The sequence below is a fragment of the Rhipicephalus sanguineus genome, chromosome 8, assembly GCF_013339695.2.
Source record: "Rhipicephalus sanguineus isolate Rsan-2018 chromosome 8, BIME_Rsan_1.4, whole genome shotgun sequence".
In the NCBI taxonomy this organism is placed as follows: Eukaryota; Metazoa; Arthropoda; class Arachnida; order Ixodida; family Ixodidae; genus Rhipicephalus; species Rhipicephalus sanguineus.
This window is the reverse complement of record NC_051183.1, coordinates 123,597,499-123,611,329: the sequence shown is the minus strand read 5'-3', so window position 1 is coordinate 123,611,329 and position 13,831 is coordinate 123,597,499. Positions and strand designations below refer to the sequence as shown.

Genomic DNA, 13,831 nt, shown 5'->3' with positions numbered 1-13,831 from the left:
GGCTTGTGAGGATCTTCACACTGAGAATCATTCTGTTATGCTGAAACTTACGAACTGCAATATCGGCGTTCCTGGAACTTTCAAGTATCCTTCACTTTACCTTCTGCCAGAGTCGTGTGGCATGGATGCTTACTACGATCACGCTCGCATGTTTTGCTCTATTTTTTGCAATTACCCCATTCATGTAGCCATAGGAGGTCCCCCTGTCAGTTTCTCGGAAATTTTGGGACCTGCTGCTCTAATACGCAACCATGTGACTCAACTGAAATATTTCCTAAAATTGACTTGACGTACAATAAACGGTGTATGTTGTGGGATCACGCGCAACCCATTGTCTTCAACACAGCAGTGCCTCGGCTTCAAACAACGTTTGCACGCACAGTGGCGAGGGGGTTACGTGAGAAAGGGCACTGAGCCACTCCCGCAGCCCTTCGAGCTCTGCTACCTGGCTGAAGCCCAGTTGCCCCGTTTTCCTCCTTGTCCTTTTCTGGGGAGACTGCTCTCAAGGCCCCAAGAACGCACGTCGCTTTCCTGGGGCCTCGTTGTCTTTCGACTTGGGGAGCGGTTACGAACACAGCTCAATTGAGTCGGGAGCCACCCAGCCACCATCACCTCCTGCGCACCGCCCGGCCTTATGTGGGTGACTTACTGCCACAGGGCTAGACTGCAAAGCCACGAGAGGCGAGTACGATCATTATCGTTCTCAATCTCGTGTGCTTCCCATCATGTTGTGTTTTTACCGTTGTCGTGCGGAACTGCTCCACCACTTCTTTCCAACCTGCATATTTTGTTGCGTTGGCGGCGCTTTGGTATGAACAAAAGGTGTCAAGCAAAGAACTTGTCTCTGTTACCACTGGCCTGAAACCCGCCGCGGTCGCGACTCAACGCTAACCGTGGGTTAGGGGTACAGCTCTAACTGTTAGGGCTGCTGCGTAGTACTAGTAGCGAGTGACGGACACTCCACTAGCGCGTGGTGAGGCCCAAAGACGGAACAGTTCGGCACGCGCAGATGTCTTTATGAAATAGTAACCCCTAATATGTATAAACTCTCAGACCACTTTAAAAATGAAGTCAGAACATGCAAGCGCTACTGTTTAGTCGCATCTTGTATTAACGCTATATGAAATCCAACATTCCCAGTAGACATTTCAATGAACATGGCACATGTCGTCCACCTCTAATTTCAACGATATATAATCGTATGAATCACAGTGCAGGTGGACACACCAACCTCAGCATCTCTAGGCGAACTATCGGCGTCCAAACCAGGGGAGTGAAACTTCCTATACCACCCATGGAACGCGATATTCGCTCGCAACGCCAGACCAACGCCTGGTGTTTGGGGGCGCTACTAAAACATGGCGGCGCACTGAAGACACGGACTGGGGGACGCCATCTTGATGAGGACTGAGGATCCGAGTGGCGGGGAGGGGGGAGGGGGGTGATTTAGATGGGATGCACCAGCAAGCCAATTTGAGCGAGTGGAAGGTATTCAGATGGCGAGCGCGCGACCTTCTTTCTGTTGCGCAACCCGCCGCATGATCAAAACGACAATCTTTGCGTTCTGATTGATGAAGGTTTGCTCATCCACCTATTTTTACGCCACTTATTCTAAGTAAGACCTTGATTTTGTTTACGTGTACACATAAATTAGACAAGAATAAAGAGCAGAGTTTGTTTGAGTGTTTTATTGCCTAAACGTACCATTCATACAGTAAAAACAAAACTTGAATATTTTACGTTTTTAGTCGCATACAAAAGTCGCGTCCTGATATGCCGTGCAAGCGTCGAAAAACAAAACGAGCAGCATGCAGATCGTACCTTTTGTCCGCCGGGATCCGAAACAAGAATTTCGACACTACTCAGCACAGCACGATTTTTGATGACGGCGCGAATTCATTCAAGCGTCTGTTTCGCTGAAGCTTGCAAGGGTTTCGCTGAAACAAACCTTACGGTGGTAAAAGCGGCCTTTGGGACACCGTAGGCCGTAGCATTCATGGGCGCGCGACAAGAAACGCCCCTTTTTCGCCGTGAGAGATAGGACGGTGTGGTTCCCGTTTTCCACTCCGGGTGGCGCTAGTATTTTCGCATTCTCGAACTGCAACCTTTAGTTTCACTTGCGCATTAAAAACTCTGGAGTTAATAAGTAACCTGGTAATAAATATAAAATGGAATAACGACGTTCGTTTATGCTCGTAGGTAGTACAGCCCCCAAACATTAGGATAGCTGCGGTCACGGGACAGAAAAACCGCAAAGTTTCACCCCCCTGTGCAAACTCACAAGCGTTACCCTATGACCTGTGAAGCAGCATGAAGCCTACTGTATACCTTTCACACATTCCCCGTTGGGAGTGGCAAATCAGTACATGTGCTCCTATTGGTAGTTTACATTCATCACGATGTTCCGCATATCAATTTGAACAGCAGACCAACAGTATGTCCAAGTAGGCTTTCGCCGTAACATTCTTAGAATGTTATAGGCATGGCCCGAATTTTCATTTTATTGCGATAGCAATTATATGGACAGTCTCCGCTGGTTTGTGTCCGTCCCCGTCACCGTCATTCACCGTATACGTATAAGTATGTATGTATAGATGACAGTCCCAAAAAAAAAATAATTTAGAAAAATGCTTCCGAAGCGCGGAATCGAACCAGAGACCTCTCGCTCCGCAGCCCGAGGCGCTAGCCACTACGCCACGAAGCGCGGATCCTCTAGAGAGCTAACGGGGAGCGTTATATACACACCCTTTACCGCTGGCCCGACTCAGAGACGGCCGGCCCTTATAAGCGTTTCTTCATTGCCAGCGAGATAGCGTGATGAGCGCAACGAAGGTCTTTCGCTCCTTTCGCTCGCTGCAGCGGCCGCGTTTGCGAAAGAGGCGCGCTGTTCAAACAGAAATAAGTAACAACTGCGACATTTAGTTCGAGCTCGTCCTGTGTGTACCTCTTCGTTCGTTTCGTGCGTTCTGCTTAATGTTTTAGCAGTGCGCTTCAAGTATCGAGCTGTGACGCATGATAGTTCGCGCTCGTCCTGTGTGCGTTCTTTTCGTGCGTTCTTTGGGCTCGAGCGACGCGCTTGCAATTTCGAGCTGCTTTGAGTTCAGCGCGTTAGATTCCAATTTGTTGCTATCGCATTCAATGCTTCGCCGTTGCGGCGAAACTGTGACTTTTTTTTACAGCGCAGCTGTTAGGTTTTTTGTTGTGTCATGTCGCATAAACAGAAAACTATCATCATGAGCCGACACAGGCTCTCTTCGTCCTCTACTTTATACTCATGCTCTCCTTCATCTTCAGCTTCGCTCGCAGAACACGTGCGCCAATTTATCCGGCGTGGGACGCAATAAATATGATGGGTGAGAGAACGAGTACAGAGGGCGAGAAGCGAAGAGAAAGAAAGAGACATAGAGAAAGACAGGGAAGAAACAGAGCAAAAAATAGAATGCAAGAGAACGAGTACAGATAGGGACAGTGAGAGAGCGAGAGAAAGACAGACAAAGAAATAGACAGAGAGAGAAAGACATAAAAATATACAGAAAAAAAGAGAGAAGAGAGAGCAAGCATATTCTGGTATAGTATAGTAAAGCAAGATGCAAGAATATGAAGTGAGGGTGATGTGGAGGGAATGGAGGAGGTGAGAGGGTAAAACATAACATAGTCCTGTTAAGAAAGGGAAATTGGCAACCACCCGCTCGTAGACACCCGTTTGTAGCACGAAGCCAATTTTCCTTTCTTAAAACTTCCGCCACCTTGCGGGATTACCCAGAACTAATTTGCAGCATAGCCTTGTATAGTATAGCAAGGCTTGGCAAATGGAAGAGAGGGTGAGGAAGACGGAATGGTGAGGACAACGCCACCAGCTCCGTTGCTTCCTCACTGTTGGCACCACTAGTGCGTAGCCGCCGCAATTTTTTGTATCCCGCGAACACATCAAAGATGAAGCTGACAAAGCAGACGCTCAGTCGGCCTGCTACTGTTTCCTTCTTTCCTTCCGCTCAGGCGAACGCCACAAAAATGAAGTGAACGAAGTACACAGGCAGCCGGCGCGCTTATTATTTTTTGGAGGGGGGGGAGGCATTTGCCTTGGACCGAACATGACCTTGGTACGTAGACATTTCGGGCTTTCTTCTTAAAGCACGTCGATGACACGCATGCATGGAGCTGTTCAAGTTCATAAAAAGATAAAAAGTGCTGCCTGTTCTTACTTTTGCACACAAACGACTATGGATGGCCGAGAGTTGCGACTCACTTAAAGCATGGCAGGTATAACCTAGTTCGGTCTGTCTAGATCGTTTGGTAATTAATTTTGTTGCTATAATGAAAAAATTAATATGCATTTCTTGCATTATCCTGCATTTTGCATTTTAGGAACTCTAAAGAGCACGTTTTTCACTAACACTACGAGAAACAACCCGATTCAATGTCTCTTGGGGACAGGGCTCCAGAAAAGCCTATGCTGATAAAGATGTGAAAAAAAAACAAATGTACTAAAACAGAAAAGCACTTGTGGTTACGGTATTTGGAGGACCTTCTATATAAACCCAACTTTAATTCGCTCCACGCGGAATCTAACGCTGTAAGAGTATGATTTACTGCAACAATAAGCTTATGCACCGTAAAGCTTGACTGCTTTTCTGTGTTACCTACGTGTAGCTTCGTTTAAGTAGTGCAGAAATCAGATGCTATGAATGAGAATCAGAATCAGTTCACAAATGGCACGCGTCTCGTTCCTTCCTTCATAACAGTAGTAGCACGAGATGTTATAGTTATTAAATGTGCAACACACGTGTTCCATATATGATACATACCGTGTGACGAAGTCTGGTGTGCATTTAGCTATTATGTAGTGATGGCTCTAGGCATCGATTAGCATTTGATGCTCACTTACCTGGAGAAACTTAACGCTGCTGCTTTTAGGGTGCAATTCTTCGCAAATGTCGTTTGGGTCCCGCAACACAGAAGAAAATTTCTTCTGCACAACGTTGACTGAGTGTCTAGGTGCATCAGTCAAAAGGCACTGGGCCCAAGATTCCCTGAAAGTTGTCGCAAAAGTATCTATACATTATTATATCATACATTTTGTTCAGCCATCTCAAGACTCCTGGGACGTATTTATAGTCTATGCTGTTAATACCGGTTGATATGTTGCGAATATGTATGCAGTCATGCGTGGTATATGCATAATATACGGTTCGTGAGCATGGTATATACAGAAATAAACACCTGTAAAAAATATCGAATAGTGTTTATATTATCGTATCTGAGGTTTTAGGTGCCAAAACTGTGGTTATGGCGCACACCGTAGTGGAAGGCTCCGGAAATTTGAACCCCTGGGGTTCTTTAACATGCACCTGAATCTAAGTGCACGGGACTCTAGCGGTTCGCCTCCATGAAAACCGCTGCAGCCGCGAACGAACCCGCGACCTTTGGGTCTGTTGTCGAGATTGGCACACGGCACGTATCCTGCTGGGTTGCTCCTCGAACAGTCTACCTGTTCACCGCGTGCACCTATGGGATCCGTTACTTCTCTATCGGATAATTTTTGCGTTAGAGTGTGTATTTTGTGGATGTCGGAGAGTTAGGGAGGCCTGCACATTCACGTCGCTAAGGATGCAAGTGCTGCATTGACAAGGGCAAGTCCATCCGTCGATACGTTGTCTCGAGCAATATTGTCTGTTGCCTGATTTCTCAGTACAACGTGCCAGTTTGAGAGAGACATTTTTGGGCTGTGGCGTATCTAACCACAGATATTTTCGGAAAGTCAGGATTACTACTAGCTGTAAAAGCCAGCTGTAATTTCAGATATTTTTTTCATGATAGGCATAGAGAGGCATAACGTCTCAGAAAATACTATCATGCTTTTAGAAATAAAGAAACAGGCTTTCCAAAGCAAACAATATGCTCACCGAAGAAAAGCCATCACTTGGGCAAGTGAACACTGCGAAAATGTTGCCACAATGTTGCTTTCTCTGTAGGTGCTCATTATATGCTTGGCATCATTTGGGCAACTTTGTGCACCGGGACTTCTCTTAAGGTATGACGGAGCAGCTTGGCCATCGTGCGCAGAACCGAGGCTAAGCATAGAGAAAAGCGAAAAAAAATGATGTCGAAACATGCAAGTTGTAATACGCGAAATATGTCTGATGTACATGCAGAAACACGTCTGACATTTAAGTAGTCTCAAAATAGTAATTTCTGCCCGACTCGACAGTATTTGAACTTTTCCCTGTAATGTACATATTCTCATTACATTAGACATGCGCAAAGTTGGTAGATAGGTTACGCCTTACAACAGGTACAGATGCTTAGGGCAATGTGCTTGAGTTTTTAGAACAAATAAAGTAACACGCGAATAAAACAAGGACGACAAAGGAACGAAGACCACGGGACAAGCGCTGACTGCCAACTGAATGTTTATTTCAAGAAAAACCAGCCTTTTATACATTCTCAGAATGAACATGGGCACAACAAACACTCGCTCCTCACACTCTCAATCGTTCTTTTAAGAAGTTTATTTCTCTCTCCGAGATGAGAAGAGAGGGCGAACTGATACACTTATAACCTTCGTTATGGATCCAAAAGGCCTCTAAAATTTCCCTTTCCTTCTTAGATGGGAACACATGCGCACTTCTTACAATGGTCAACTAAATGACTGCCATATCCATTTTTACATTATTGCAGTGCTGACGCGCGCGATCGTTGAAACACGAGTGATGTGGTTTATCTGATTCCCATGAGTTGTGGAAAAGTTTATATAGGTCAGACTGGACAATGTTTCAACGATCGCGCGCGTCAGCACTGATATAATGTAAAAAATGCATATGGCAGTCATTTAGTTGACCATTGTAAGAAGTGCGCATGTGTTCCCATGTTTGAAAAAACGAAATTTATAGGAAATGGAAAATCTAAGAAGGAAAGGGAAATTTTAGAGGCCTTTTGGATCCATAACGAAGGTGATAAGTGTATCAGTTCGCCCTCTCTTCTCATCTCGGAGAGAGAAATAAACTTCTTAAAAGAACGATTGAGAGTGTGAGGAGCGAGTGTTTGTTGTGCGCATGTTCATTCTGAGAATGTATAAAAGGCTGGTTTTTCTTGCAGTAAACATTAAGTTGGCAGTCAGCGCTTGTCCCGTGGTCGTCGTTCCTTTGTCGTCCTTGTTTCATTCGCGCTGTTACTTTATTTGTTCTAATTATGAACCAACTAGCCCACATCAAGTTGTTACTATTGCTTGAGTTTACAACATGCCTTTGCATGTAAATGATTGACTATCGCTTACTAACGCTGATAAAGGTTCGATGAAGGATCATGATAAGTCTAACAATATTGACAAAATGCTGTCACAATTATTTTGTAAAATTTTACTGTAACAATGTAATAATTCGAAGCGAATATGATAGACAGGGTTCCTAATTTAGAACATTGCATTAAAGCAAGCGCCCGTACGCTATAGAGACGTCACAAATGTCATTGTAATTGCTTTTGCATGCGAGCCATTGTTAACCAGAAAAAAATTGAACTAGCTTATGTCTGTTTAAGAAGAAAAGGAATAATCTATTTTTCTTGCAAAAGCTGAGTTCAATTTGAGTGGAAGCCGTGAATATGTAGCACCTCGCATTGGGGTTTTTGTCGAAACTTCAAGGCGCCGTCACTACCTGCAAAACGCCTTCCTGCGTTTAATTTTTTTTAAAAATGAAAGCGATTCCAGTAGGTATAGACGTGAAGTCTTGAAATAAAAAAAAACGATCAAAGCCAAGCTTTTGTTTCGCTTTTTCCAGGCCATCCAAATCGGGAAAAGCAAGGATCCAAATTTACCCATTAAAATGTAATGAAATGAAGACCATCGAAAATTTTCGCTAGATATCACTTTTCAAGTTCAAACGTGCATGTCACAAGTCGTAATATCCATGTTTTGTAACATTATTTACAGTGATAGTGTGGTGCATCACAATAATTTAATACGCAGATATACACCCCTGACGAACGTCACATAGTCCATCGCTATGAAATTGATAATTGACAAACACCCGCTTGAAGCGCGAAGCCACAAGGAAATCCATACGGATGTAACATAAAAAAAGGGTTACAGTTGCAGAAAATTTTTAACTAATCCGGCAAAGCCCCGGAGAGGCAGAATGTTTTTCTTTCATCTAGCAGCCTTCTTTTTTTAGAACCCCGTATGAATTTCCTTGTGGCTTTGTGCGACAAACGGGTAATTGTCAATTATCCATTTCATAGCCCTTCTGCCACGTTGCGCTATTGTGGAGAACTCATTTGCAATAGTCCATCGTAGTACACATGATCCGACATTTTACTACAATATAAAAATGAAAATAATATGACTTTGCAATTCTGTCATTCGTAATATTATCAAGAAAAACTACCTCTGTAAGCCACGGATGCTCGCTTAGCCCGTTAATGGACATCTGAGTAAATACGCAGGTCTTATCAATTCAGTGCTGCGAATTTTTGTAGCCGCCATGTGCATGCTTTTCTCTCAGGCGCAAAATGATGCTAGAACAATAAGAGTTCTACTTCAAATTCGGTTATGAACAAAAAAGCATGCCTGATTTGTATCGTTGTATTAAAAAAAACAGCAAATAAATTTTCTCTGCGGGAAAACAGCTTGCCTTCGTTTTCTATCATCTGACAATACATGATGAGAATAATATATGGGGTTTAACGTCCCAAAACCACGATATGATTATGAGAGTCGCCGTAGTGGAGTGCTATGGAAATTTTGACCACCTGGGATTATTTAACGTGTACCTAAATATAAGTACACGTACCTCAAACATTTTCGCTTCCATCAAAAATGCAGCCGCCGCGGCCGGGATTCGATCCCGCGACCTTCGGGTCAGCAGTCAAGCGCCATAACCACTAGACCACCGTGTCGGGGCCATTTAACGGCAAAACCCTACATAGAAGTTCCTTTTTTTCCCTCTGCTATCACGTTCGATGCAAACCTTTATCCTGTCGTACTTTAGGGTGGTGGGTGACCTCCCTGCAAAACAAATGTGTCCTAGCTAGGTCGTTGAATGAACATTCCTGAACATTATCTCCGGAGTTGTTATTTAAATGCTTTGCGTTCCACTTCAATATGTCCTAGGTATCAAACAGTCAGAATGATCTCGTTTCCTGTTAAATGTCGCCAGCGCGTTCTGACGCGTATCAGTAGGGATTAATTTCTAATGAAAAAAGAGGCTCAACTGGAACAAGAAACTTGTCGCCTAGAGTCAAGGCGAAAAAAAATCACAGCATATCCACGGGGTGAATGATGATGAGTGGGGCGAAGCTACGGAGGGAATCATCTGTAAACCGTGAAACTCTTCCGTGAAATGCGCCCAGTACATAATATAAAGAGTGTGAAACATCGTGTATATATTAAACATCAAACCTTTATTGTACTGTTGGTTTACGTGGTCCCTTCATTATCACTTGTGATCGGTGAAATGCAAGGAAGAAGTCCGCTCCCGAGCGAAAGAGCGCCAAGAGCGACCGCATTCCCCGCTCGCCCTGTGCGAATTAAAGGCAAGGCTAGAGGGAAGACAGGACGCGCGTTCCACGACGCGAGGTCGGTAGCATGCCCAATGAAAGCCAACGGAACGCGATCGTGCAAGTGCTCCGGCTTCGCATCGCCTCATGGTTCCATTTAGCGTCCCAAAACCAAACATATTGCTCAAGGTGTGCCTTGCGTTTTTCGTAGAAATAATTTCTTTATCATGTACATTAAGACGAAAAGTTGAAAGCTCACTAGAGTGTATCGCCCGCAAAGTATGTCTTTTAGTGTGATTTAACTCTCGTACGGCAGGGTCCTCGCGCCGTTGCCGGTCCACCTCGCCCGTTGACGATCGGGCGAGGTGGCTACATACAACTACTACTACTACACTTTAAGAAAAACATCTGGCGTTCTTTCGTTCTGCTTTTACAAAACATCTGGCGTCTTTCGTTGCTTTATTTCATCAATCAACGGCGTTTTGAACAAAAATTTTATTGTTTAATCACGCACAGGAGAAATCTCACCAGGCACTACCTTGGAGGTAAACAATGGCTGCTAATGGGAATGAGAGACAGAAGAAGTCGGCTTTTAGCTAACACTTACACTTCTACTTCTACTAACGTTTCCTACTGGAACATGCCAATGGCTGCTAATGGGGAATGAGAGACAGAAGAATTCGGCTTTTAGTTAACGCGCACGCTGCGAATTTTTTATTGTTCAACAACGCACAGGAGAAATCTCCCACCGGCACCACCTTGGAGGTCAAAGCGTAAGACTTGTTACGGACTACTACGATGACGACGATCACGAGGGACGAACGGGTGCCGCCTTAAGGAGCTTCGCCCCTAAAAAGAGCATCGAGACACATTAACACGAGAATTAACAAATAGGCAACGATTAGAACGGAAGAATGTCAAAACCCCCATCACAGTAAAACAAAATATCACGAGTGCAAATAAAATGAAATAGTAAAAAGTGCGCTTTCTTACAGATGTGTGACTTCGTGAGCCACTGTCAAGACCCCCGTCAATGTCATCGGTTGCTCTGTAATCACAGCCGCCCGATATGAAGTGCACGCACCACCAGCAGCTGCTGAACCTGAAACGCATCATTGGAACTGCCTTCAAATACCGTTTCCAACATGCGAACAGGAATCGGAATCAATGTTCTGTGCATTGAGCTACTGAAGTGTCCATTGAATTGAAATACCATGTACTTAACACGCTCAATTCTTCTAACACCATTACGTAAGGTCTCCTGCATGCTTTCGCAACCTATAAAGTATAATATCGTCCACAACACCACACAACCCACCTGTAGGGAGTGGGCGTATAATTTCTCTGCGTAGGCGAAGTACCACTTGCGATGTGCTGGCTGCCAGCTCTGTTCTGCGCTTTGCCTGCCGACGGCGCTTGCCTTCTTCCTTCCTATATGCCTCATTTGACCTAAGCGTGTATTAGCAACGGTGGTATTCAAAATACGCGCTACTGCGGCAACGTTGTGCTGAAATAACGTGACGGGCAATTAGTTTGGAGTAGAACTCCCAACCGTGCCTGCAGGGCTTGCAGCCGCGCCTATTAAAACGCGTGAATAGTTGTGAGAGCTCGGATAAAAATGTTTTCAAGAATACAGACAACATCTTCTTGTATTTAGTTAATCTTTTTCTCCTTAACAGCAATGAGACTATTTCTTTAATTGACGTGCGTGTAGAAGGTCCCTATGTTAGCTCCCTATGTTAGCTTGGCTTACGACAGAGGTGGAGATACGACAAATGCACAAACGGTAATTGCGGCGGTCTGCTTGGGAAAGTTACAAGCTAGGGACTTAAATTTTATTTTTACACAACTCTAACGTAATGCCCATACTTCCATTCTAGAGCAACTCTAGTTTCCCTTTAAAATCAGCTATGAGGGCAGATATAATTCGTGCCACTGTTTGCCGCAGTAACGCACATGTGTAGAGAGTGCTTCTTGTAGCTCACATTGCCTTAAAACTATAATGATTTTGGCCGTATTACCGAAGTGAAACAAGAAGCTAGGAAATTTCAACTTTGTTCCTCCGGTGCAGTTACTTCTTATAGAGCAACATAATCCTTCAGGCACCTTATATTTGCACTAAGTGCTGTATTCACTGCAACTTATAGAAAAGGTTGGGTCTTAGTTGTACGAAGAATATCGCGAATATTTAGGTATTCTTCAAAGCGCCTCCACAGCAATCATCGAATCAAGATCAAATCTATATAGCCGCCATTAAGTCAACCCAATGTTTTCTCCTCATGCAACGTATGAGTAACCGCGAACTGCCCACATTGAACGTCTCGTAAGACGTTACAGGCAGCCTACGTTGTGAAGCTGTGGCTCCATACGACTTTATAAAGCACTACTCTAATAAGGGTCGATAAAGACAGTAATAGAAAGCGAGACAGAGACAACCGGCATTGATAGTCGACATTCCCGCACAGACATTAATAGAGAGACCGGGTTAGGTTAGCGGGATCAATTATATTGTTACGGAAATAACATGCACAGGGAGGAATATATACGGATGTATTGAAAACTGCGTGCATAGGCATATACTGGGTGCTCTATCCAAAAAGTAGAGGCAATTTTCCCCGCACTGACCCTTCCCCCCTCCTCCCATCGATCGAGTCCGACAGAAGACAAGTCTGCAGTGGATATGAATATCAAAAATAAGCATTGAAGGTGCTTTTCACAACGCCCAGCCTTTAGTCCTCGGCTTTTCGGTGCTAAACGTGAGATGCATAGAGTTCTCGGACTGCATCCTCAGAGGTCATCGGATGCCATTGTCGTCAAAACACTTTGAGGTCATAACCATGCACCTTAAACAATGACTGGAGAGTTCTGACCGAGTAAAGGTGCGCGGTAGACTTGGCGATTAGGGGGCGCCCACCCCCCCTGTTGCACATGCCTATGAATGCCTATGCATGCAACACTGACCATGAAGAAAAGCTCGAACAAGAGTTTCTTTTTAAAGACAATAGTCTTTCTTGGCATACTTAAACGAAGAAATTTTGGTCTGTCTTTCTGTCTTTCTGTTTGTCGGCACGTCCCTCGATTCAGCCACTCGGCCAAAGTTGAACCACTTGCTAAAGGCCAGCCATCTTGAACGGCTGACTAGGTTCATACTTGTGTACGTTGTCGATCAAAAAGCAAACATTACGCATATCTGAGGCGCAACATCACTAGGTAAGTATTAGGTGGTGTGTTCCTTTAATAAAAATGCATACGTACGTAATTCTAACGACCCTAGTTTCTTAAGCTGCTCTGAAAATGCGACTGCGCTGAAACTTGCCTTCCTCCATGCCCTCTGCACAAGCTCATTGTTGTGTTTCGGTGTCGGTTCTGTATTGCACTGTACGAATGCCATGGGGCGCCGCTCTGGCATTCCTGTTTTACCCAGGCGACGTGTAAATAAAAGAGTGTGTGGAGAGTACTCGTTGAGTGTGCCGCCGGACGCGTTGGTCACCGCCGGTCTTCGCCTGCTGCTGCGCCGGGACTACCAGCCCGCAACACTCATGTTTCCCGACGTATTGCCAGATGGCGTCTATATTTCACGAAGCGCCTCTTCTATCGTCTTTAGACGACATTTGCAGCGAACCAAGCAGATACACGGCCAATTTCGTTCTGTCTTTCTCATCCTCTTAATATAACGCTAAGTGTCGTCTGTCGAGTGTTCTATAACTGCTACTGTTACGAAGCATCAACTTTGGCGGCAGAAGCATCGTGCTGGAGCTCGTAATGATCGTCGTCATATGAGCAGTGGTAAGGCTTGAACCGCGAAATGCGAACGCCGTCACTGGACCGAACTTGCAATGATAATAGTGGACTAACGGGGCCAGTCTCATAAGTAACAAGTGTTACCTCACTCTGTATTCGGTATAGTTCCGTGCACAGAGATTGAAGCGAAATGTGCATCGCGGTGTGAAACATCCTACTGACGCCGTTGGTTGCTCTGCGATACTGTAAGCCGAGTGCGGTGAGATGACTGACAGTTTTTGGTTGTCCACCTGCGTCCCCTTCTTGGTTGTCATCGATCGCCACCCTTCCTGCGCCCTGTCGCCACGACAAGGTTGGTAACAATGCATCGGTCGGCAACATTTCTTTTCGCCGCGCTACATGAACCGCCCGACGTCTAACATTCGATTCTACTTTAGATGATGCTCGAGAATTCATTGTGGCCAACATCTTCAGTACATCTTGATTCCCTGTGAAATCGCCCAGCTCCAACCCTGCAGCACGTCGAACGTGTTCGCGGAGACAACTGGCAGCTGCCAGAACGAGCCAACTAACTACTCAGCCACCAACAAGGTCGGCATCA

General features: G+C 44.9%; 1 protein-coding gene across 1 annotated transcript in view; it reads right to left on the bottom strand.

Moving 5' to 3' along the window:
* LOC119402347 (venom metalloproteinase antarease TserMP_A) overlaps nucleotides 1-13,831 on the bottom strand; it is a 64,837-nt gene that overhangs the window by 19,677 nt on the left and 31,329 nt on the right. The window contains exons 3-5 of the mRNA XM_037669491.2: nucleotides 10,483-10,591; nucleotides 5,904-6,071; nucleotides 4,886-5,030 (exon numbers count right to left, since the gene is read on the bottom strand). Of these exons, the coding sequence (XP_037525419.2) occupies nucleotides 4,886-5,030; nucleotides 5,904-6,071; nucleotides 10,483-10,591 (422 nt within the window). The remainder of the gene's footprint in view (nucleotides 1-4,885; nucleotides 5,031-5,903; nucleotides 6,072-10,482; nucleotides 10,592-13,831) is intronic.